Source organism: Epargyreus clarus, unplaced genomic scaffold (assembly GCF_041222505.1).
Source record: "Epargyreus clarus isolate Ecla_fem2 unplaced genomic scaffold, WU_Ecla_fem_2.2 ptg000015l, whole genome shotgun sequence".
Taxonomy (NCBI): domain Eukaryota; kingdom Metazoa; phylum Arthropoda; class Insecta; order Lepidoptera; family Hesperiidae; genus Epargyreus; species Epargyreus clarus.
In genome coordinates this window covers 10,862,484-10,885,749 of record NW_027332223.1, presented here as the reverse complement: position 1 = coordinate 10,885,749, position 23,266 = coordinate 10,862,484, and the positions used below count along the sequence as shown (strand labels likewise).

Here is a 23,266-nt window from a genome sequence, read left to right as displayed (position 1 = left end):
TTAATTATATTGTTTTTGGTTGGTATATTACTCACTAATAAAAGTCCATAAACATTATGTCCTTCCATATATTAACTGCACATTTCAATACATTATATTGAAGTTCTACTTACAAAAACAACAAATTACCTGACTTTTGTGTTTAACTAAGTGAATACTCAAATGAAGTGTTTAAAAATATGTAAATAGTATAATTACTTTAAGATATGAACTAAAAATAACACGGCAGTAGCAAGCTATTTTGCGTCCTATTGGTAATAATGATCTACTGTAGAAAAGATGAAATTACGTTCATAGTATCTGCTTTTATAAGATACCGTGTATAGTTATAGTAAAGTGGTTTTAGGCTTAGCCGCAGTGCATACTGCGGTTAAACGCAAGAGGAATATAAATCGCAGTGCGTGGTCGTACGCGTTTTCAACTATTTCTATTCCGCTTGCGTTTAATCGCTGTGCGTACTAAGTCTTATAGTCTATCTTTTAGCTAATAGGGTACATCAATCATTATTTTACGCGATCGATTACATCACATTATCACTTCAGCGTCACTCGGCACGCTTACGATGTCACTGACAATTTCCTTTACTCTTTCGCCGTTGTCAACGTGATCATTACAGAAAATGACTATTCTTTGGCATGCCTCTCTCAGCTTATCTTCAGGAACTGTCAAAACTATTCTCATATAATTTGGATATTCAAAACACTGCAAAAAGGAACATTGGTTAAGAGTAAATTTCAAATACAGATCCTATAATTTGGTGAATAAAATTATTTGACTTATTAAATAAAAAAATATGTCTGCTCATTTCACAATTTTAAAAGTAAGTACACGTTTCTTTAGATAGAGAAGATAATTTTGTGCTGAATATACGGATGTTTACCAACTGCACTGGCCAAGTGCGAGATGCAATATTTAACTCCATAGCGAAATAAAATAAATTGAATGGTTTATTTGATATAAAAAAAGAACTTACTTGTCCTGGCAAGCAGAATACTGACTGTTCCGATACCAAACGTTCCACAAATTGTAGTTCACTTTTAAATTTTGGAAAAAGTGCCATCTTGATTCCAATCATCATGTACATAGCGCCTTGTGGCATGATGGGGCGAAGCCCTTGGGCACGTCGTAGTTCCTCATATGCCAGTTTCGCCTGATTCTGTGGGACAACAATAATGAAAAATAATCTTGAAGGTGGTAGAACCCTTTGTGGTTCGACTCCGGCGGCACCACCGCCACACCTATTTCTGCCTAATAACAGCAGCAAATGGAACACAGCAGCGCTTAGCTGCTGTGTTCCATTTTGAAGGGTGTGGTAAGGGAGACATACTTTTCCGAGGCGTTCCAGCATAGTCCTCAGGGGTAGCGACGCATCTGTGGCCGACCTCAGATAGGAATATTTAATCCCATCTGGGGTTGATTACAGATGTCCGTGGGCGACAGTAGCCACTTACCATCAGGTGGACTGCATGTTTGTCTGCTACTTCTAAAAAATCACATGAATTACAATAAATCTTACTAACTAATACCTGGGCGGTATGGAAAGCTTGTAGATTAAAAATACATAAAGTAACAATTTCCTAATTATTTGCATTCGAGGAAACCATTGCGAAATAGTAGAATTATAGTACAAAATTGGATGGCCGGTGGTCTTGCTTTTTAATTTTAAATAATCGCTATGAAGATTGTCTCTTGGCTTCGAACTCATTACAGTAAATCAATATTTCATCAATCAGTAATGCCCTACTATATTTTCAGTAAGCGTTTAAATTACCAAATTGGGATATGCAAGCACGTAACGTGCCACAATCAAATTTTAATGGATTTTTTAAATTGAATTTAAAACTCTTTTATTTCACGACCCGTTTTCGAAACTCACTACGTTAAATTATCCCAATCCTCGTTTTCGAATAAATTAATTAAAAATTGTCATTATTGATAGTGTATCGAACGCCTGGTTTTATTATAACGATGTATTTGTAATGTAACGTTATACGTATTTAATGACTACTATAACATACCTCTATGAATAAAACCACTTCATCAAAGAAGCTTTGTGGCGTACATTTCAATATCATCGGCAAGGCCCTTTGTATTAAGGTGCTGGGGCCTAATATTCTTGTTGCCAAGTTATTTAAGCCTCGGCGAATCTCCTTTCCCAAAATATTATTCCGGTCGTGTATTATCACCCAACCCATTCTCCATCCAGGCACCAAGAACCTCTTCGTAATCCCTCCACACGTAAGGACGGGCACATCCTTCGATATCGATGATATAGCAGTAAACGTGTTTCCAGAGAAAACAAAATGTTCGTATATTTCATCAGCTATAATTGGCACATGGTTTCGTTGGGCTACATCTAATATCTCACTTAAGTGATCCTTATCAAACACGGATCCACATGGATTCGATGGGTTAATTACAACTATTCCCACAGTATCATCGTCTATTTGACTTTCCAAATCTTCTAAGTCAACTTTCCATTGCTCGTCGGGCTGAAAGGTAAAAATATTAGAAATTGACGACATATTTTACATCATTGTGTGATCAAAAGTTATTTATAAAGGTGTATAGGAAATAATCCGTAATGGGCAGTATGCAAATCCGCTCGACAGTAAACTGGAAACTTGCTATGCTTCTAGAAACTTGTTCATCGATTTATACTTTACGGTTTATATAAGTGTGTATGCCTGTTTCACACAACTGTAGTGATACTTCCCGAAGTTTTTTGATAGACGTGCGTTTATGATTATAATGCGGAAAAATAAGTACTGGTCTAGCTTGCGTCGTTATCCTAACCTAGGATAAGATATAAACAACAACAAGATCCTTTGCAAACACAAAAACAAAAACAAGTCTGGTGTGACGTCAATGTCAGTAATACGACATTTTCTGTTGTTTGTTTGTGCGTTGGAGCACAGCTGACTCACGAAAGTAAAAGCTTTAATATATGCAATTTAGTCCTTTTATCAATACGCTAAGTTTATCATTTTTACTTGCAGATCTATTCCATGCGCCAGAAGTAAATATGCAATGCAATATAGAAACTTACCAACAAGTTGTAGTATTTAATAACGATACCGAGCCCTTCGGCTAGTGTTTTATATATCAGGAATCCGGGTCTCGGAACGAGAATGTTCTGTCCAGAATCTGCGAGAGCTGTGATGACAAGTTCGATTGCGTGGGAACAGCCACTGGATAGAATAACATCGTCTGGCAGTATTTCACCCTGATGAGCACTGTACTCGGCAACTGCCTGTCTAGCTTCTAGATGCCCTTTAACAGGGCCATAGCCTCGGCTAGTGTGTGTTTCAATGGCATTTCGTACGGCTTGAAGCACGTGGTCGGGAGGATTTAGATTTCCGAAAGTAGTTGGATCACCTGATAAAATAATTTGTGTATTTAATACGTGTTGTTTATTTTAGGAAATTTGATGAATAAGTATATTTCAACTACTTAATTATGACATTACATAGCAATGATATTACGCAAGTATGTTATGTTAAACAACATTAAAGTTTATGCCAACTTTTGCTATTTTTAACCGACTTCTTGATCCTTAACTTTTTAATCAAATGTTATAATGTGTTGAATCGTATGATATACCGGTATTAAATAAATAATATTGCGAAATACAAATCCTGTTAACCTTGACATAATTGCCATTCTAATTTTGCGATTTCACCTATTTATTATTTCAAAGCATAATACGCAAAAGGGCGCCATCATACAATATGTGATATTACATGACAGATGTAATCGCAAATGTTATTTTTTAGAATATATTTGGTAATGTAATACCGAATATTATTTATTCACGCTTGTGTTCTAAAATTTACACACATTACCTATAAATTTAATACTTTTAAGTATTTTGACAATCCTCACTTAAAATTTAATTTTCTTTTTCAATAAATCATTTTTAATAAAAAATAAACTTATTTTATGCGTTAGGTAATCTTGCAACCTATTAGCAGTAAAAAATAGTTTTTTTTTCACTCAATTTATTACGAGTATATAATTATTTTTATTATATTTTTATTTTATTAAATAATCACTAGTTTTGAAATAAGACTTAAGTCTACAGGAGCAAGATTGTACGAAGTTTAAAAGCTGAAATAACTGACTGAGCCCGCTGGTGTCATCTAGACGACTTACCTATGGACAGCGCAATGAACTCCTTGTCAGGGTTTGGTTCCACTTGCAGATTTTCCACTATATTCCGTATCAGGTTACTAGTATTGCGGGCTAACGTAGATGCACGCACCTCCCACTCCTGGCTGCTTCGTGAACGTCGCGACATGGGCACAAAACTTGCGAATATTTAAGGCTGCGTCGACACTTGAATAAAGAATAGAGCCTGCTCCACGGTACACCTCACTTTTGTATGGAAACTGTAGCGTTGACGTAGTGGAACTGGTTTGAAAATGTATATGAGATTATAAAGTTGTAAATGAGCTACGTCTATACTTATACATCGAAGATAGTTAGCAAATATGATTGGAATGCGCGGTTTTATCCTGTCATTGACGGTTGATCGGGATTAATATGCAATTTAAAGATTTAAGAATCTTATTTAAATTTCTCTTTTGTACTCATATTTCTAATTGAAGAAAAATACTTTAAATTTAACTAAATCTAATGTGTACTGTCCGTCGGTTTTTCGTAAGACACATTCGATTTTCTTAAAAAATATGCGTAAATATTGTACTAACTGCCTTATGGTCTTAAAAATGTTATGTTCGTTGTCTCTTTCATGAGATTGTAATTATTTAAAATTTCTACTTTTAGTAATTTACCATTGAAAGTATTGAGATTAACATCTTCTAATCATGTTAACGATTTTGTTAGATTAGTACAAAATACTACAAAATAACAACAATATATAATAAAAATATTCCATTGATCACGACGTATGTGTGATTTAGGCGTTATAGACAAGAATATTTCGTTGAATTATATATTTGTTGATCTAAAAATATGAATAAGCTAACAACAGATGGAACACTACCACAGTCCACCAAGTGCGATTCCCCGATCGGACTCTGCCCTGAAGGAGCACTTTTCGCTCATCCCACACCATCTGGTGTTTACGAGGGGATGGGACTACACATACCACCGTCCTTCTCGGGGTTGCTTGCTGGAAGATTCGAGCTCCCACTCTTGACGCATGCAACCCCGGAAGCCCCCATTTAGTCGCCTCTTACGACCGGTAGGGGATACCGTAGCCCTATTGTAGTCCCGGGACTACAGGGACAATGCAGTCATAAGCTAGTAGCTAAAACTCGATAGGAATCTCAATAAGAAAGTCCGAAGTTAAAATCCCAGACGGCCAGACATGCACTTCTATTTTAAAGTTGAATTTAATGATAAACTGTTAGGTAATTAATTAATCTAAACCAATTTTATTCATGTAACAATGGATAATTTTGGCTAAAAGGATTTTTTTATGCTTTTTGAATTCTTCTCGGTAGTCCTGGTTCCTCGTTCATTGCAAAATTGCATGAATTGCAATCAAGTCTTAAAGAAATTGTAACGTGAACACGTGTATCACATCATAGTAAGTATTGCGGATATAGGTACAAGCGACCGCGGACGAAGCTTTAGTCTCGAATAGTCTCGATACACACGCACAAGTTTTTTTCGCTGACCTACACTAATCATACTACTATTGGACCAAATCCTTTATCAAAGGTATATCTACGCCAATGATGAGATATTATTGTCATAGTTTTATAAGGGACCCCGATTATTGTAGTATTTTTATAATTCGAAAAGGTTAAAACGGGTCCCTCCGCTGTCTGCCCGTCTGTGAAAGGCCTCTTTTTATAACCATAATACATTTAAAATTTTCACAATGCAATTACATACCTGTTTTATTAATAAAAATATTTTTTTAATATAGACTCGCATTAGGCCAATTATTAAAAACTTAACTGCTATACTTTGCTTTACTGCTTTTCATGAAAGACGTATAAGAATAGCAACAATGTTCTTAAGAATGCGACTGCTAGTACTATAGTGACTTTATATACGTTGTTAAAGGTATATATTCAAATATTTATAGGACTACGATAATATTATTAATAAGTATATAAAGTAGGATTGCTTTAGCTTGATGAAGTGGAAGTGGTTTACCTTGGTTTTTGGATAATTAATGAGGTGAGCATGAACACCTACTTACCTACATGTATAATAAGAACCTGGATAAGAAATAAATGAAAATTTTAATTACATATAAGTCATCTAATCATCGGGTTATCTATATGTAATTGCATATTTGCATATAAGCAAATGCGTAAAACGCTATTTTTATAGCATTACTGCGCATACTATTTTATTGATAACGCATATTTCAGTAGTTATATGTATCAGGCGTATCTGGCGAAGTTATTTTTTATAAGGTTTCTACTAGAAAATTCCAGTTGAGTACCCATTTCTATTTCCCGCCCGAAAGCCGTAAAAATTTATAAAGGTTTCATTGTATTCAAAGATTCAATCTATCAGTGTACCACAGTCCTTACGCAAACCCTGTAACTAGCCTGTATATAATAATACTCTATGCCTGTAACGTTTACGAAATAGGTACTAAAAAGATAGATTAAGGACCTTGATTTTAGGAAATAAATAATACTTAATACGATGTAATAAAAATAAGATCATCCATATTATATTTAATAATCCTGATTATCTAAACATGCATTCTTGGTGGATAACGATATGTTTTTTAAAGTGTGCAAAAAAGGCACATTGGTCCACGGGAGCGGCAACGGTTATGTATGCGGGATTATTATGCACCCAACCATCGATATACTACTAATAAAGAAGCACTAAACCCTACGTTATGAAATAGAAAAAAGAAGGAAATACTGAATAATGCACTTAACTAATGATTTTGTATTACTTCAATGACTCGAGTACTTTTTTGGTATCCTACAAATAAAAACTTATTTATTCATTTAGAGCGAAAGCGTGGTTATTTATTTCTTTATGTAAGGTTACAAAAGTTTTCAACATTTTTTGTGGTGCCGAACAAAAAGACAAACAGTTTTTTAAGACAAATTATTAAGATTGTCTTGTATGGAAGTTATATATGATGAAAATAAAGGTCCGTTGTTCACAGCTAACAAGACCTTTATAATGTATATATGAGCTTTTATTTGTATAATCATAATCATGAAAACATTTTTGGATAAAAGTACGGCCAGAATATTTTGGATAAAAGACGGAAGTATTGTTCATGTCACTGTCAAGTGTTATGTCAATTGTCAATGTCAAAATTGCCAAATTGAATCTAAGAGATATTTTTAACCGCAAGTAAAACATGATTTAATATTCCAAATATTGAAACATGAATTAAATAGGGCTATATTTGTAAGATTTAGTATCAATCTAGTCCTCGTAGTTAAAAGTACAGTGCCGAAAAATGCGATGCAATAAAATGGGCATCATTTTTAAGAGTGCTTATAAAATAAATGTACCAATAACTAGATCTCTTTCTAAGCTAGCTTTAAAGAGTTCTCCAGTTAGCGGCGTGGATTACTGCGCAAACATAGTAAGGTAAATACTGTTAAGAGTTATTTCCGATCATTTTTGTATACATTTACTTTGTGGTACTTTGTTTTTTGTCTATTTACAGATAGACAGCATGACTATGAAAATTACTTAGCGACTCTCCTTATCACGAAGGCTATAAGGACTCCTGCTCTGGTTGTGCGTGCTTTTAATGTAGAAATAGCAAGGATTCAAGACCAGACCACTGATTCCCAGACAGCGGCTTTTAGGCTACAGTTTTGGCAAGACACACTTGCTGCTATTTTTAAAAAAGATCACGATTTCAGAGAAATACCGGCCAATCCTGTAGCTCAGGAACTGTACAAGGTAACCGATATTACATTATAATTTTAAAAAAATGTAATGTTTTAAAAAGGTATATATTACTTAATAATTAACTTCTACAGAGTTTGGAGTAGCAAAACCCGGTTGAAGCACAGCTTCTCCATCCAGATTAGTGGAGTTTTAAATATTTCTTGAATATTTACAACTAAAATCAATAATTAAACATTTATTCACAGGTGTGCCATTGTTACAATCTACCTCGAAGACAGCTAGAAAGACTCATTACAGCTAGAAGCAGTATAACGAAAACTAAATACTTTAGAACTCTAGAAGATGTGGAGACTTATGCTGAGAATACAGTTTCTTCTGTATACTATCTACTCCTCAGTGTTGCTGGAGTTGCCAATGTTCATGCTGACCATGCTGCGTCTCATTTAGGCAAAGCACAAGGCATTGCCAATATTTTAAGGTTATTCATTAGCTGTTTATATATTGCCTACCTGTAACTGACCTGTCTGTCCATACTTATTGCATTTTTTAAATGTGTAGACCTCATAATATTGCAGACGAGAGGCTACCTGATGGAAAGCAGTCATTGTTGCCTATACATTTTCAAACCACATGTCTATGCATCGCTGCCTTTAAAGAACTCTTTTGCACCTTTCTTGAAGAGAACCATGTCATAGCACTCAGGAAATAATTTAGAAAACTTACTCTACTGTGCTTATGTATAAGTTACTTATTTTATAACTGTAATAATAATAATATAATATACATTATATGGTCACTACAACCCTACATAACTTATAATGCTATCAAAATTTATTAATGTTAAATTCAGGTTTATATTCCACCCAATCCCTATTTTAAAACCTCAGATAAATATTTTTATTTGTCACACTTTGAAACTTATTATTTACTTTGTTTAGGATATACAAAATATGTAGCCACCTACTTAATGGTAATAAATGTATATTATCAAAATTTTAGATCAATCCACGTAGCAAATTATCATAAAGTTGTGTTCCTACCAATGGATATTCTTATGAAAAACAAAATTAGTCAAGAGGATGTATTGAGAGGAACGGACAATGAACACATGAGGAATGTTATATTTGAAGTGGCCAGCAGAGCAAATAATCATTTGCAGAAGGTATTTATTTTTCTTGAATGTCTTTATAAAAATTCTACCATAGAAAGGATAGATATTATTATAGAGATAGCCTTATCCTACAATGTGACATATCGACAACGAATTGGCAATAACTCGTAACTCATCAAACACTAGTTTACAGAAGAAGAAACGCTACTTAAAAAGACATAGAACATATTGGCCACACTTTAATATTTTGCTTAATTTTGAACCTAAGGACCCAGGTACTTAAGCTTAAGACACCAGTGTCTTAAGGATGACCTATGATACGTCATTTTAAGTCCAAATATGCAAAAATCGCTTTTTCGTAAAAAAAAATGAGATACGAGTTATTGCTACTACATCTTCGATATGTATTATTCCATTTCTGCTTTTTCATATCTTCAGGAAATTTTATTAAATTTATCTGCAAAATTTATATGAAATATGTGTTAGTAATATTCAAATTAATAATATATTTTGACTTTAACATGTAACCTTTTTTTTCAGGCTAGGAGTATTACAGTTCCGAAAATAACGAAGCAGATATTTTTGCCGGCTGTCTCAATAGATACCTATTTGACAAAACTACAGAAGAACAATTTCAATGTGTTCGATAAATCACTACAAAAAGGCAACCCTATGTTACCATTTAGTTTATATTATAAAAGGTTATTAAATGTTTATTGATGTAGATATTAAGCATATATTGCATTTGTTAATAGTTGACTCATTTGTTAAATACCTAGTGAATAATATTTATTATTTAGAGTGATGCTAAAACTTGCGCGGGTGCATGGTAAGGGTATCCACTCTGGACGGTTAGGTCCCACGGCAATCCGCTGTATGTAGCGGCATTCAACTGTTTTGGAGAAACAATATAAAAGTGAGCAGCCACCGCTTACTTACGCGCAGTGCTCCCGCCATTCGAAAACCTACTATTTTTCAAATTAATCGAGCATGCCCCCGCGTCAGTATTAGCGGACCCTTGGTGTAAAAGGCTTTCAGTTGATGATAATAAATAAAACAAATTCATAGAAACAATTGCACTGTTTACTCTCAAGCAATTTCATGCAAATAAATAATCACATTCAAGATTCAAAGCAGTTTGGCAACTTGAGTACATAATAGTACCAAAAACATAAATAACTACAATTTAATTAAACACTAGTAAAATTATACACTTTCTTTTAAGTTTTAAATATCTCAGAAAGTTACTAATGTATTGGATAAACCATAATGTCTGTTCTATGATGCACACTTTGGAAATCATGAAGTTTTGATAATTAATAGCTAATAAGAAAACAATAAAGACATCTACAGGAGTTGATATACCTACTAGAAATATTCTACAACTACAAATGGATTTCTAGTTCATGATAGCTTTTACATTCTTCAAATCCTGAGATCATATAAAACAATGTCAAACAGCGGTAGAATTTATTGTTGAGTAGCGTAAATGTCTAAACAAGATCATTTTTAACTTTGGTGAAAAATTATCTTTGGTTATACATGATTTCATAAATAATACAAGTGATGTGTTTATTTTTACTTCACTACTTATGAATTTCATTCTTATTATTACATATTAATAGTGTATAAAACCCGGCCGAAAGTGTACCCTTAAATTTTTTGCACTTAGATGGTCTTAAACGAGGCTAGTTTTTTTACTACACGCAACTAGGAATCCAGATAATGTTACTGCGCTATTGTCAATGAACCTGCAACTAAAATGATCTACCAACAATTCATATTGTCTCGGTTTAAAACAACTTCAGTTAGATAATAATATTATCAAAAAACCAGCCCATTATTGAACACCATAAGAATTACGTATCTCACTTTTGTTTTTAATCAATCATTATCGTTTATACACAAAATTCATGTACTTTAAAATTATATCTTAAAAAATGTAGAGCACTTTATGTCTTTGGATGCAGACGTGAAACAGTAATTTCCATTCAACCTTCAAATATTCTAATGAGGAAATTGGATACAAAATTTCGATTAAAACAGATGTTAGTAATTATAAGTACATAACCCTGTATTGTAATAAAAAACTTAACAAAACTTCCCTCAAAATCACTTGCACATTTTTTCCGGGATAAATAGCAATACTGGAAAATTTATAAGCACAAAATAACACTTAAATATTGCAATAAAAAGTACAGTTAATTTGAATAAAGTCTAAATGATAATTATAATTATTTGAAGCAACTTAATAGATATATTGCTGATTATGTGAGATGTGTTCTAGCTATTCGATTACTATTTTTTAAGCATTGAAATAAATTTCAGAAGTAGCTTATAGATTTAAGTTTGACTTAAATGTAGCATTTATAAGCACTGAGTATCATTTCCAGGGATTAATTCACATATATAAAAATAAAAAATCTAAGACATTAGGGCACATTACCCTATAATATTAAATGGTAAATGCTTCACTTTCATACTAGACCATTACTCATAAGAATATTGTATATTATAAATAAATATAAGTGTCGTTCGACACCACAACCAATACTTAAAAATTAATTAAATTTGGAATGTAAAAGTTGAACAAAAACATATAAAATACTTTTAGATTAGATACTTAAGCCTAGGATAAAAAAGCTAAATGTAAGTACTACTATTTAATCACAATGAGCTTGCTGCACAATGAAAGCCATCTTTTCCATACATGACCATTGTTATTCTGAGGGTGTCAAGTCTTTCTCAGGCTCACCTTCTGATAGGATCTGTTGCAGGAGATCGTAAATAGGTTCGAAGGCCTTACGACAAGCAGCGTTCGTTGGAATGAGATAATCATGTAGGTCATGATGGCTTATGGTCCCATCATTCTGAACAAGTCCCTTATCTATGGTTACCATTTCTACCTTATTCATGTTAGCAACTTTCTCACGTAACAGCTGGTTGATTTTCGCATTCTTATCTCTTAGTGAATTTGGGTATTGACCTCGAGGCAGAAGACTCTGAAAGGTATGTATTAGTTTTATGTTACACTTGTTTCACAATACACCTCAAGTTGAAGTCATATATACAAAATTGCTGATCAATGAACTGTGGAATTAGTTTACACACATATTTGCTTTACAACGCCTAAATACAGCACACAACAGCTTAACAATGTAAGCCAATATAATTGGGTAAGATAACTCACAACTAATTGGATTTCAGATTTATATATGGTTTTAGTTGTGGCTGGCAGTTATACTATAGGTTACAAATATAGAAATATATATAGGTGTAAGTAAATATATAGAGAAATATATCAATATTACAATATTAGAATTTAGAGATTATTTAAAAATAATTAACATAGACAACATTTTAAAATAAAAGTACTATAGTAATCTAGACTTCTTAATTACAAGTACAGATAGTTTGGTATCTATTCAAGTCCTTAATATTATATTAAATATATTTATAGTCAATTTATACTTACAGGTAAAACTATATAGACACTTGGATGTTTTTCTCTGATTGTTCTGACTATTTCTAAAATTCCTTCACACACCTGCTCCGCTGTATGTTCAACATTATTTGTCCCAACATGTAGCACTATTACCTGTCAATAATGATTTATATATAGACATTTTTACAAACATTTGTACATTCAAAAGAGCTACCAATTAATGCAAACAGTGTGCAGAACTTTTTATCCATCAACTAGTAACTACAAAGTAACTCAAGACAAGTTTTAACAAAAGCAAATAAATATAAATCATAGGTTGTTAAACCAATCTCATTGAGTAGATTAATAGAACCTTATATTTTTGAAAGGAATATTAATGTTGATCCTAAAAAATAAGAAGAACACATATTATCATCTTTCTAGCACCATAACATGAGATGCTTCTCGCAAAGATTAGAAAATAATTAAATATTCCTCAAAAGGATGTTAAATAAGTGTACACAAATCAATACTGCATATTATGCATAGAATAAACCAAAACATGTTCTAAGTTAGTAAAATTACATAAATATTGTCATAGGATGATATGCAGAATTTATGTTTTGATATATAAATTAGACAAAAAATAATGGTGCATTGAATCCTACACATAACATTATTTGAACTTATATTTACAATTAAAATTACTCATACCTTAGGATCAACATGATCAAGCACTCCATTCTGAATCCGCCAAAGAACATTCTGTGTTTGATCCCTGTGTATGCTAAAGTTAAGGCAGTGGAGAGGAGCAAACCACTGGTTCCACACCTCCGTGTGTTCTAGCGCTTGCAGCACAGAATCTCCTATGAATATCACGTCCCCGTCTTTGCCTTTCGCGTCTGACAAGAATCTGTTATGCTGAAATATTTACAATGTAAATAATATTCACGAAACTAGTATGGTAGATTATAGATAAAAAAACAAAAATGCAAATAACTTGACGCAGTTTTAATGAAACTAATTACAGTGTAGTGAATGATCCACGTTGGTATAATTCAATCGCGATTTAAACTCGAAACTTACAATGCTATTCCACCGTCCGTCTCCCTCGATATCTTGTTGAGGTGCTGCCACTGAACACGGATTCATATTTAACAACTTTTGTATACCTATACCATAAAATTGTAATCAAAATATCACTTTGATTTGATTTCAGATACAAGTCTCAATTACTTCTTTCTATCATATCAATTCAAATAAAAAATGGCTTGATCGCTCGTCCTTTTGACAGATGTGCGTGCTGTGCTGAAAGCTGAAAAATGAAGTTTTTAGTGATTGTCCAATTATACTGATTGTCCTTGTACTAAAATACAATGTTGTAGTTATAGTTAAATATCGATAAAATTGATATTATTTATGTAGTTCATAACAATAATGCGCTATTTAAAAAGAAAATTCGACAAGTCTAGTAAAAAGGCTAACGATCATTTTTGATTATTTATTTCTGTCTGAACTGGAGAAATCACCTAAGGATATAGCCACACTACGTTAAAATATATCTGCTCAACTTACTGGATTTGCTTTACACTGATAAATCCTATTTGCACATAAAAGAAGTCCGAGCTTCAAATCTGCGAAACCTTTGATTTTTTAAAGTTATATACGTGTGTAGATGCTAATAATCGTCGGGAGGAAAAATATTTTACATGTTCTTTAAATTATGGTTCTCAAATATCTGTGAAATGTACGGATTGGCAAATAGCGCAAAAATGTTAAAAAAAAGAAATAAGGCAATGAACTGTAATGGCAGATATACATATACGCCGAATACAAATTAATTACATACTCGTGCCCACTATGGCACGAGTATGTAATTGACTATTACGCTCGGATTCACGAGTCTTATCCACGAGTGCTAGTTGCTTATTATTTTAATACTTATATATATTCGAATTATTTTAATACATATAAAAGGATTACGCATCATTATTCAAGGCGTTTACGTAAAACTCATTGTTGACTGAACTACTCGGCCGATTGTACGCAATATCTAAACCTGGCATAATTCTCTAATTCTGCTAATGTCATTTGTCAATGTCATCATGATTGCCGATTGGTTATAAATGTAAATGCCACCAATATCTTCAATTTTGTGAAATTTCATTTATTGATCTCAAATATCACATGTACGGCATAGAAGACTCTTTATTTGATAAAATACTATATGTGTGTGATATGTGAGTTGTGAATCATTAAGAGTAAATTTATGTTCAATCATAATTTCTTATAAGAAAACAGTGGGAGTGAGGAACTTTTTAAATTTTTAAATGAAAAACTGGACTTAATCTAGAACGTCTTACGAATTATTTTAATACATTTTTTTAAAATTGAAAATGGCAGAAGATATTGTTGATCGCTTGGATTTAGAAAGTAAACACAGGAAAGAGAAAAAGGAACTTCAAGCCCAGATCCAGGCTTTGAAGAAGGCCGCCAAGAATGATAAAACGAAGAAAAAAGAGCTGACAGCAGAAATCACGAGGTTAGAATTGGAGCAGGAGGAGCGACACAAACGAGAAATGGCAACAATTGAGCAAGCCGAAGACGTTTTAATAATACCTGACCAAGATGTCGAGGAAGACAATATGAGAATCACATCAAAAGTCTCGAAAGCTCAGAAACGCAGAGATAAGAAGCAACAGCAAGAGAAGGACAGGGAGGCACAAATCAAGATACAAGATAAACAAAACCTCCTCGGTCCCAGGCACATAGAACTACAAGCTATAAATGCTAAACTCAAAGAGAAGAAACTACAAATATACTCTATACCATCAGACGGAGATTGCTTATACAATGCTATAGCACACCAGTTATCAGTAAAGCGAGAAAAAACCATTACAACAAATGATTTAAGAGCTAACTGCGCTTCATACATTAGGAACAATAAAGATGATTTTATGCCCTTTTTGAGCAATCCTCAAACTTTTGACATGCTCACAGATAACGAATTTGAGGATTATTGTAATAACATCGATAAAACTAAGGCTTGGGGAGGTCAGTTGGAAATTAGAGCCTTATCCAACTATTTAATGTGCCCAATTAGTGTTATACAGGCCACCGGGCCTGATTCTATAGAACAGGGGACTGAATTTGAGGGCCCTCCCCTAATTATTACATATCACAGACATATGTATAGTTTAGGTGAACATTTCAATTCTACACAACCCTTACGAGAAGATGAAGAATCTTAAAATTGTATTCATTTAATTTCTTGCTTATTGACACATGAAAGGCAATTCTTACTAAGCTATATTGAGTAAAAACAAGATAATGATTTGAACATCAAATTTTTACAAAATAATAAAACAAATTCACACAATTCTTGGATTGTAGGTAAATATTTCTATGGCACTTAAAATCATTTGAATCCTACAATTAGGTGAGGTTATTTTATTTTTAATATTCATACTATAAAACTATAAATCACTCTCTTGTAAAGTGTATGCAATTTTGCTTAAGGATTGAATTTTATGTGTTGATAATTATTTATTTATTTGTAACATCAATATATTATTATAATCTATATTTATGGCTATATATCTGTATTTATGGCTGGGCCTATAGGATTATATTTCACTGGTGGATCCAGGATTGTTGTTTGTGGGAGAACTTGACCTAGCTGAAGGTAGACTTTGATGGCTAAATATTTAATCCTCATTATATAAAAAAGGTAACAAAAACGCTCATAGTGATAATCTTTATACTGTTGTATATTTGATTTGCAAAAGGCAGTATTTTTTCAATATTTTCAGTTAAAAATCTTGTGCAAACAGCCTAGGTTTTTGGATTCTTATAATTGTTATTATAATATTGTAATGTAATTTGTTGAAAATAGATATTGTATTTGTAAAAAAGCACTAAAAAGTGTTGTAATGAATATGATAAAAGTAGTTTATACATCAGTATGGTAAAATTATATTAAAACGTTTAAAGGACCTTTTGTATACAGATTATATAACTGAAATTTATCAAAAGGCATTGGGGTACTATACTATAGTCACATATATATATACATAGTAACCAATTTGTTACTCTCTTCGGCTGTCTTACAAGTTGTTATACATAGTGGTTTGTTAAACAAATGTATGTAACTATAATATATAAGTCATTAACTGTATACTCTTATTAAAAGTCTGATTAATTACTGTGAAGTTTCAATTAAAAACCAAAATTTTGATATAATGGTTTATTTCAAAATAAAGAGGTTAGTAACATTTTTCGTAAGACACACAGCAAATGAAAATGGTAATCAAATGGATTGTAATATTGTAAAATTATACTCCATTAGCAGTAGATGTTGCTTGTTCGGTGGTTTCCCCTTCTGCGGCATGCTTGTTAGGGTCATCAGGTCTCATTGCGGGGAACAACAATACTTCCTACAGAACAAAAAACACATTTTTAATTACTCGGTAGTGAATAAAACAATCTCGTCTACATGAAAAATACTTCTTTAAATCTCATATGAAATCAATAAAGGAGTGAGGGTAATGTATATAAAAACACATGAGGGTAATGTATAGAAAGGACATTTTGAGGAATAGCTTTTGATACAACACTAGGCCAAAGAATATACCTACATGCTTTCACAAAACATTACCTTCCACATTCCAGTAAAAGGATATTCTGGGCTATCTTCAAAATTGCTGACATGACTTTACTCAACTTTAATTCAATCTTAAAGGGATTTACAACTTAAACTGGAAATTCCAATAACTTCTAAATAAGATAACATCTTTTATCATATATTTTACTTATATTGAATGATATTACATTAACGGAATTGTAACATCTCAAACTCTGCTTGTTTACATCTGTGTTCAGAGTCTGCAAAATTACAGTATTTAATAACCACTGACATTTATGGGACGTACCTATCTTGTATATTACCTTTATATTATTCGAGTCTGTGAGGAACATGGTGAGCCGATCCACACCAAGACCCCACCCACCGGTCGGTGGTAACCCATATTCGAGTGCAGTGCAGAAGGCTTCATCAGTAGGTGGTGTTTCATCATCCCCTGCAGCACGATCCTTGGCTTGCTGCTCGAACCTTTCTCGTTGAGTTGCAGGGTCATTTAATTCTGTATATGCATTGCATATTTCCTTCTTCATTACGAACAGCTCAAATCTGGATTTTTAAATGTTGAAATTAAAATACTTTTACATATGTACAGTACTAAGAACTTGTTAACTATTGATGTAATTGTGAATATATAAATAATAAAGTCACTATAAAATATGAAAAATTGTTAACAGACAAAATATTGTATTGTGACACTTGATTTTTGTCACTTACATACTCATATAATTTGCAAAATTAGGCAATGATACATTGGAGGATGATTTTGTTTTATTATATTAACATTATCCATTAAAAATAATTGTAGTACATAACAATCAGTGACTTTTATCTTATATTATAAATAATGTGTGATAAAAAACGCAATTTAGTTAAATTATATAAAATATTGGTAAAATGCAGAGATAGCCTGGTTGTAACTTGTCCTCTCATTCAGGGGTCAGAGGTTCGACTCCAGGCTTCACATGTTTGTGCACCATTATCAGAAAGTTATATGCGTATGACATATTCATTATCATTTTTGTTATAACAGTAAAGGAAAACATGCGGAAGAAACCCACAAACTTGAGAGTACTGTAAAAAAATCTTAGAGGTGTGTGAAATATATCAATTCACACTATGTCAGGGAGTGGGATATTAATAGGTTGATGACATACTAAATATTTGTACCTCTCTGTCAGTCCTGGTATATCTCGGTGGTATTTGGACAAAGGGCTCATGATCTGTGGATGGTCCAGAATGAAAGTAGGGTTGATACACTTCTCTTCTAAGAATTCGCCTACTAGTTTATCCAAAAGGCGAGCAGTTGTCCTCGGCGGTGGGCATTCCACCTAGAAATAAACATGTAAAGTTAAAAATAGATTATATACAATAATAAAAGACTTTAATTAATTAGTTTGCTTGTGAGCAATAGGCATAAATGCCTCTCAGGAGTTACAACAAACATACCCCATGTTTCTCACATAATTGGCTTAATGCAGCGTTTGCTTCTGTCGTATCCAATTGATCAGGAGGAGGTAGCTTAGTATTTAATACTTTTTCGAGAGTAGCAATCATTGGAACTCGGGCAAAGGGTGGTGTGAAATCTACTTCCACCTCCTCACCTTCAGGGCCATCAGGATGGTATTTGATCTGAAATTAGGTATAATCAGTTTTTTATATTGATTTTTTTTCAAAGTAGAAAAAGAGTGTGCAGTGCACATGGTATGTGACTGCTGCTGCCAATGGATATCAGTATTCAATACCCAGATAAGATCAGAGGCGTACCTGAGATCGGCCACATGTGTTCTCACCTCCGAGGACTTTCTTTTTATTAAAACGAATTGTTTCACTAATGGATATTATTTTCACATTGTTACTTGTGCTTCCAAATTGAGTAAATTACTCGGGGCTGTGTTTTCACAGTGGGCGCATTGCGGCTCTACATGTCTCGATCTGTACATTTAAAGAGTAGGGACTACTTAAACAGAGAGATGAACCAATAACAACAGGAAGAAAGAAGGATTGAAACAGATATATGTCTTATAAACTTTATATGTACGCACGATCTCTAGGAAGAATAAGGAGAGCATGCCCCATCGCACCGCGATTTGATACAGTACAACAGGACATGTCCCGCGATGCATTTAAAAATATACACATAAATGTCTTCTAACCCGCAATAAATAACCCGTAATATGTACATAAATATATATAATATGTATATCTATATAGGTCTACCATCCGCATTTGTGGATGATCTCTATAAGAATTAAGAGATCATGCCCCATCGCACCGCGATGCGATACACATACGATGGGGCATGTCTCGATCAAAAAAATAAGTAGTTAGTAGTATAAGTAGTACTAGTAGTTAATAAATTAGGCCTCTCGATCGAGGGGTCCGAGGTTCTAATCCCAGGCACACACCGCAGATTTTTCGAAATTATGTGCGTATTAGAAATTAATTATCACTTGCTAAAAAGGTGAAGGAAAACATCGTGGGGAAACCTGCATACCTGAGTGTTTAAAAAAAATAGTCTCAAAGATATGTGAAGTCTACCAATACGCACTTGACCAGCGCGGTGGACTATGGCTAAATCCTTCTCATTTTGAGAGGAGACCCGTGCCCAGCAGTGGGACAATAATGGGTTGATGATGATGATGTCTCGATCAATGCACTTAATGCACAATAGGACCAAAATATATTATAATAAAATAAAATATAAATAAGCAAAAAAATAAACACACAAATACATAATGTAAGCACAGATTCCCTCAGCAGCCTTTAACGGCACCCACGGGAAGAGAGGGAGAGGCCCTATTATATAATGCCAGGGCCTCACAGCGGCACCTCTCAGGACTAAGATATGTATGTAATATGTATGTCATAGATTAGTAAAGATACTTCGCCGCCTTGAAATTGAATGAAGGGACAAACGGCTTATTAGTAAGTCCTTTTTTTGAATTATTGACAAATAAAAACATTTTTAGAGAAAATTTACGAATAAATGACTAATGCTGCATAATTTACATAATAAATAAATAATTATTTCAAATATTTTAGGGACATTTTAGCACGGAGACGTGGCAAAACTTTTTTACGCAACTATTTCAATTCTTAAAATTGGGTACATGTTCTTGTTAGGAGTGAGTAATCTTTACTAATCTATGATGTATGTGGAGAAAGTGTACCTTACAACACCCATAGTATATCTGATTAGGTACTTTTGTCCACGTGACAGTTTAAAGGTATGTTAGGATTTATTTTCATTGTTTACGCTATGATGAAGGGATTTCCAAGTTCTTTATTCATGCGTCATAAATGTAGTCAAATACCTGCCAGATAGTATGCTATGTAGTTATTATGTTATATTTATACTATAAAGCTTGGAAAATCCAATTGTATAAACTGGGTTTTCCAAAAGAACTTATCTATTATGACTTATTAATAGACAATTAAGATTGAATTATAACTTTAGCACATAATTACACAATTACCTACTATTATTTGTAGTAGGTATTGTCATTGCACATTACTCAGCATGAATAATGTATTATCTAGATTAGAAATACAAATACTATGAAATACTTACTTTATAAGTGCCATGAATACTTTTAACCATTCCGGAAAGCATGGTTTCAGTCATGCTGATTAAATCATTGTAATCAGCATATGCCATATAGAACTCACATGTTGTGAATTCTGGGTTATGTGTCAAGTCAATCCCTTCATTCCTGAATTGTCTGCCAATTTCATACACCCGATCAAGACCGCCAACAACTACCATCTTATGGTACAACTCTGGAGCTATTCTCATAAAGAGATCCATGTTCAGCTCATTGTGGTGGGTGATGAAGGGCTTAGCGGTAGCTCCACCTGCGATCATGTTCATCATAGGTGTCTCTATTTCCAGGAAACCCATGTTGTCCAAATACCGTCTGACGTATGCAATGATTTTGGCTCTTGTGTAAAATATCTGCCTTACCTGTTTTGAAAGAAATATTATGATTTTTTTCAACTTAAGAAATAAAAAATAATATTGTGTACACATAATAGCTTTGTTACTTGTAGTCTAAAGAGTATAAAAAAATCTAAAAATGTTAGTTTTGCTCTGTACAGGACAACCACACCAAGTCCCATATTTATGTCTCAAGATATTGCACATGTATTTGTCTGGTTCTCAATAGATTTTAAGTTCATATTTTTTATGTAATATATCATGATATAGATTTTAAAAATATTATCTTTAAAATATATTGAGTGCACCCTTTCAATTTAAAAGGGGTAGCAGCAGTAAAACATTAACAGACTATTGATGATAAATAATTTTAGCACTTACCCTGTCATTCAAAATCAGATCCAGATATCTTTTTCTAAATCGAGTTTCCTTATCCTTGAGACCAAAGTGCAGATGAGGCAACATATGCAAGCATGGTGAAAGTAGTTTAATAGTTTTTGGGATAATGGACAATTCTCCTTTCTTAGTCTTTCCAGGGTGTCCTATACACCCAATGATATCTCCTCTCCTCAGTTTATCTGTATCACTGGTAAACTTTTCCTCTGATTCATACATTTTGGCATTTGCCATCACCTAACAATTAAAAAAAATACATAAATATTATGCACTTAAATAAAATATTTTTTACAAATTTGCATAAATGCTAAATGTAAATGAATTCAAGTTTCACCTGAAGTTTCACACCTTCACCTCTTAAATCATAAAATATAAGTTTAGCGCCAGACTCTCGTATCGAGTGGATCCTACCAGCTAGTGACAAAGTGACATTTTCTAATACTTCCCCACTATTTAATTTCTCATACTTTTCTATGAATTCCTCTAATGAGATGGTAACTGTGAACTTATGAGGGTATGGATGGTCATCCTTAGATCCATTTTTAAGCGCCGCGACGGCCGCCGTCCGTAACTTGTAGTACTCATTCGGGCTGATTTCCTCCTCAGCCTTCGCACTTTTTTTTTCCACCGCAACCACCGGCTGCTGTGCGGCCTTTTCGACTTTCTCTTTTAGTTTTTGTTCGGCTTTCATGCGACGTTTCAGTTCACTAAAAATAGCGATAAATAGAATTTCATGAACCCCATTCATATTTAATTTAAAAGTAAAAAACCAACCGTTTGCTCACTGCTGATGCAATATTTCGGATTCGGTTGAACGTAACATTCTTGTAAATTAACGCGCCAGGCGTGGATAAGAATGCTCGCGTAAAGATCATACTGGTTTTATCACGCAATACTCACTTCTTAGATATTTTTTCATTGGAAGCTTCTGCCATCTCTTCACAACTTCAAATATCTAGCTTACTGAAAATACTTAAGGACACGATTATTCAAACCTAACCTGTACCGTGTGTTATCACTTCAAGTGACTGTATTACATTACACGGACAGACTACATAAAACCATTTATACACGCCGATTCAGTATTCACCGCTGATTCTGATTTCTGACATTTCTGCGACAAGCTGACGTCAATATTAAACATCAATTTGACGTACTACTGTCACTGTCATTCGAAACTTGTTGTCGTCATAAACATAATATGATAGAGATTATGGAGTGTTAAACCTATATAATCAAAAAAATAAATTGCTTCCTCTACCTTTTGAATGCTACGAACCAAAAATTGTAACATTTCAATGAACTAGAATATTATTAGATTTATCAAATTACCGCATTTCATTCTGGCCACAACTACTGTTAGTTTCATTCATTTCATACGCTTTTGCTAAACTAGCGTCACCTAAGAGAGATATTGACACGGAACAACAATCGTTTTTCTTGTTATATATTTTTAAGCTCTTATTAACGGCTTAAAGATGGACACTATTTCAACTAGTTTTTCTTGTTGCATGATTTCAACTAATTCTCCATATGAGAATAGGGAATATGCATGTGATTTAGATTTGCTTGTTATTTTTTTCCTCGGTATATTACGGTCCTGAAATTACATCTAAACCATTATTTTTTCTTTATTTCGTGTTAAATTATTTAAAACTTTAATCAAAAATCGTAAATTATGCGCGCGAAATTCAAATTTGCAAAACGCATTGCCATTGGTCGAATCGAAAAATGACGTCATATAGCGTGTTACGATGTTTATCGGCGTCGATATTCAAACTGTTTGAGAGAAAATTTGTTTTTGTCTATATTCCTAAAATGTTATTTATTACCTAGTGCGATTTGTCTAGATAGTACTATTAGGAATAATCAAGAACAATGATTGAAAGTAGTTTTGTCAAAGCACAATCGGACTATTTACCTAAAATA

At 33.2% G+C, this 23,266-nt stretch overlaps 5 protein-coding genes across 6 annotated transcripts; 2 read left to right on the top strand and 3 right to left on the bottom strand.

Moving 5' to 3' along the window:
* Positions 1 to 411: 411 nt before the first annotated feature.
* Tat (Tyrosine aminotransferase) lies at positions 412 to 4,399 on the bottom strand. Its single transcript, XM_073080707.1, has 5 exons — positions 4,156 to 4,399; positions 3,050 to 3,378; positions 2,019 to 2,492; positions 974 to 1,156; positions 412 to 702 (listed from the first exon to the last, which is right to left on the bottom strand). The coding sequence occupies exons 1-5, from the start codon at positions 4,298 to 4,300 to the stop codon at positions 526 to 528; spliced, it is 1,308 nt and encodes a 435-aa protein (XP_072936808.1). The 5' UTR covers positions 4,301 to 4,399; the 3' UTR covers positions 412 to 525.
* A 2,861-nt stretch (positions 4,400 to 7,260) lies between these two features.
* sicily (NADH dehydrogenase (ubiquinone) complex I, assembly factor 6 homolog sicily) lies at positions 7,261 to 9,702 on the top strand. Its single transcript, XM_073080751.1, has 5 exons — positions 7,261 to 7,557; positions 7,641 to 7,878; positions 8,073 to 8,305; positions 8,827 to 8,989; positions 9,479 to 9,702. Exons 1-5 carry the CDS (start codon positions 7,424 to 7,426, stop codon positions 9,656 to 9,658), a joined length of 948 nt encoding a protein of 315 aa, XP_072936852.1. The 5' UTR covers positions 7,261 to 7,423; the 3' UTR covers positions 9,659 to 9,702.
* Positions 9,703 to 10,361: 659 nt separating this feature from the next.
* On the bottom strand, positions 10,362 to 13,690 carry Paf-AHalpha (Platelet-activating factor acetylhydrolase alpha). The gene is made up of 4 exons (XM_073080758.1): positions 13,449 to 13,690; positions 13,077 to 13,283; positions 12,414 to 12,536; positions 10,362 to 11,940 (listed from the first exon to the last, which is right to left on the bottom strand). Exons 1-4 carry the CDS (start codon positions 13,512 to 13,514, stop codon positions 11,659 to 11,661), a joined length of 678 nt encoding a protein of 225 aa, XP_072936859.1. The 5' UTR covers positions 13,515 to 13,690; the 3' UTR covers positions 10,362 to 11,658.
* Positions 13,691 to 14,713: 1,023 nt separating this feature from the next.
* Positions 14,714 to 16,560, top strand: LOC140748021 (deubiquitinase OTUD6B). Its single transcript, XM_073080706.1, has one exon. The coding sequence runs from the start codon at positions 14,759 to 14,761 to the stop codon at positions 15,611 to 15,613; it is 855 nt and encodes a 284-aa protein (XP_072936807.1). The 5' UTR covers positions 14,714 to 14,758; the 3' UTR covers positions 15,614 to 16,560.
* A 33-nt stretch (positions 16,561 to 16,593) lies between these two features.
* Positions 16,594 to 22,461, bottom strand: LysRS (Lysyl-tRNA synthetase). 2 transcript variants are annotated; one of them, XM_073080705.1, is made up of 8 exons: positions 22,238 to 22,461; positions 21,672 to 22,044; positions 21,323 to 21,574; positions 20,576 to 20,968; positions 18,451 to 18,633; positions 18,172 to 18,332; positions 17,310 to 17,550; positions 16,594 to 16,798 (listed from the first exon to the last, which is right to left on the bottom strand). In XM_073080705.1, the coding sequence occupies exons 1-8, from the start codon at positions 22,270 to 22,272 to the stop codon at positions 16,697 to 16,699; spliced, it is 1,740 nt and encodes a 579-aa protein (XP_072936806.1). In that variant the 5' UTR covers positions 22,273 to 22,461; the 3' UTR covers positions 16,594 to 16,696. The 2 variants fall into 2 exon arrangements, with proteins under 2 accessions (XP_072936806.1, XP_072936805.1); XM_073080704.1 differs by having other exon boundaries at positions 22,112 to 22,252.
* Between the last annotated feature and the right edge of the window lie 805 nt (positions 22,462 to 23,266).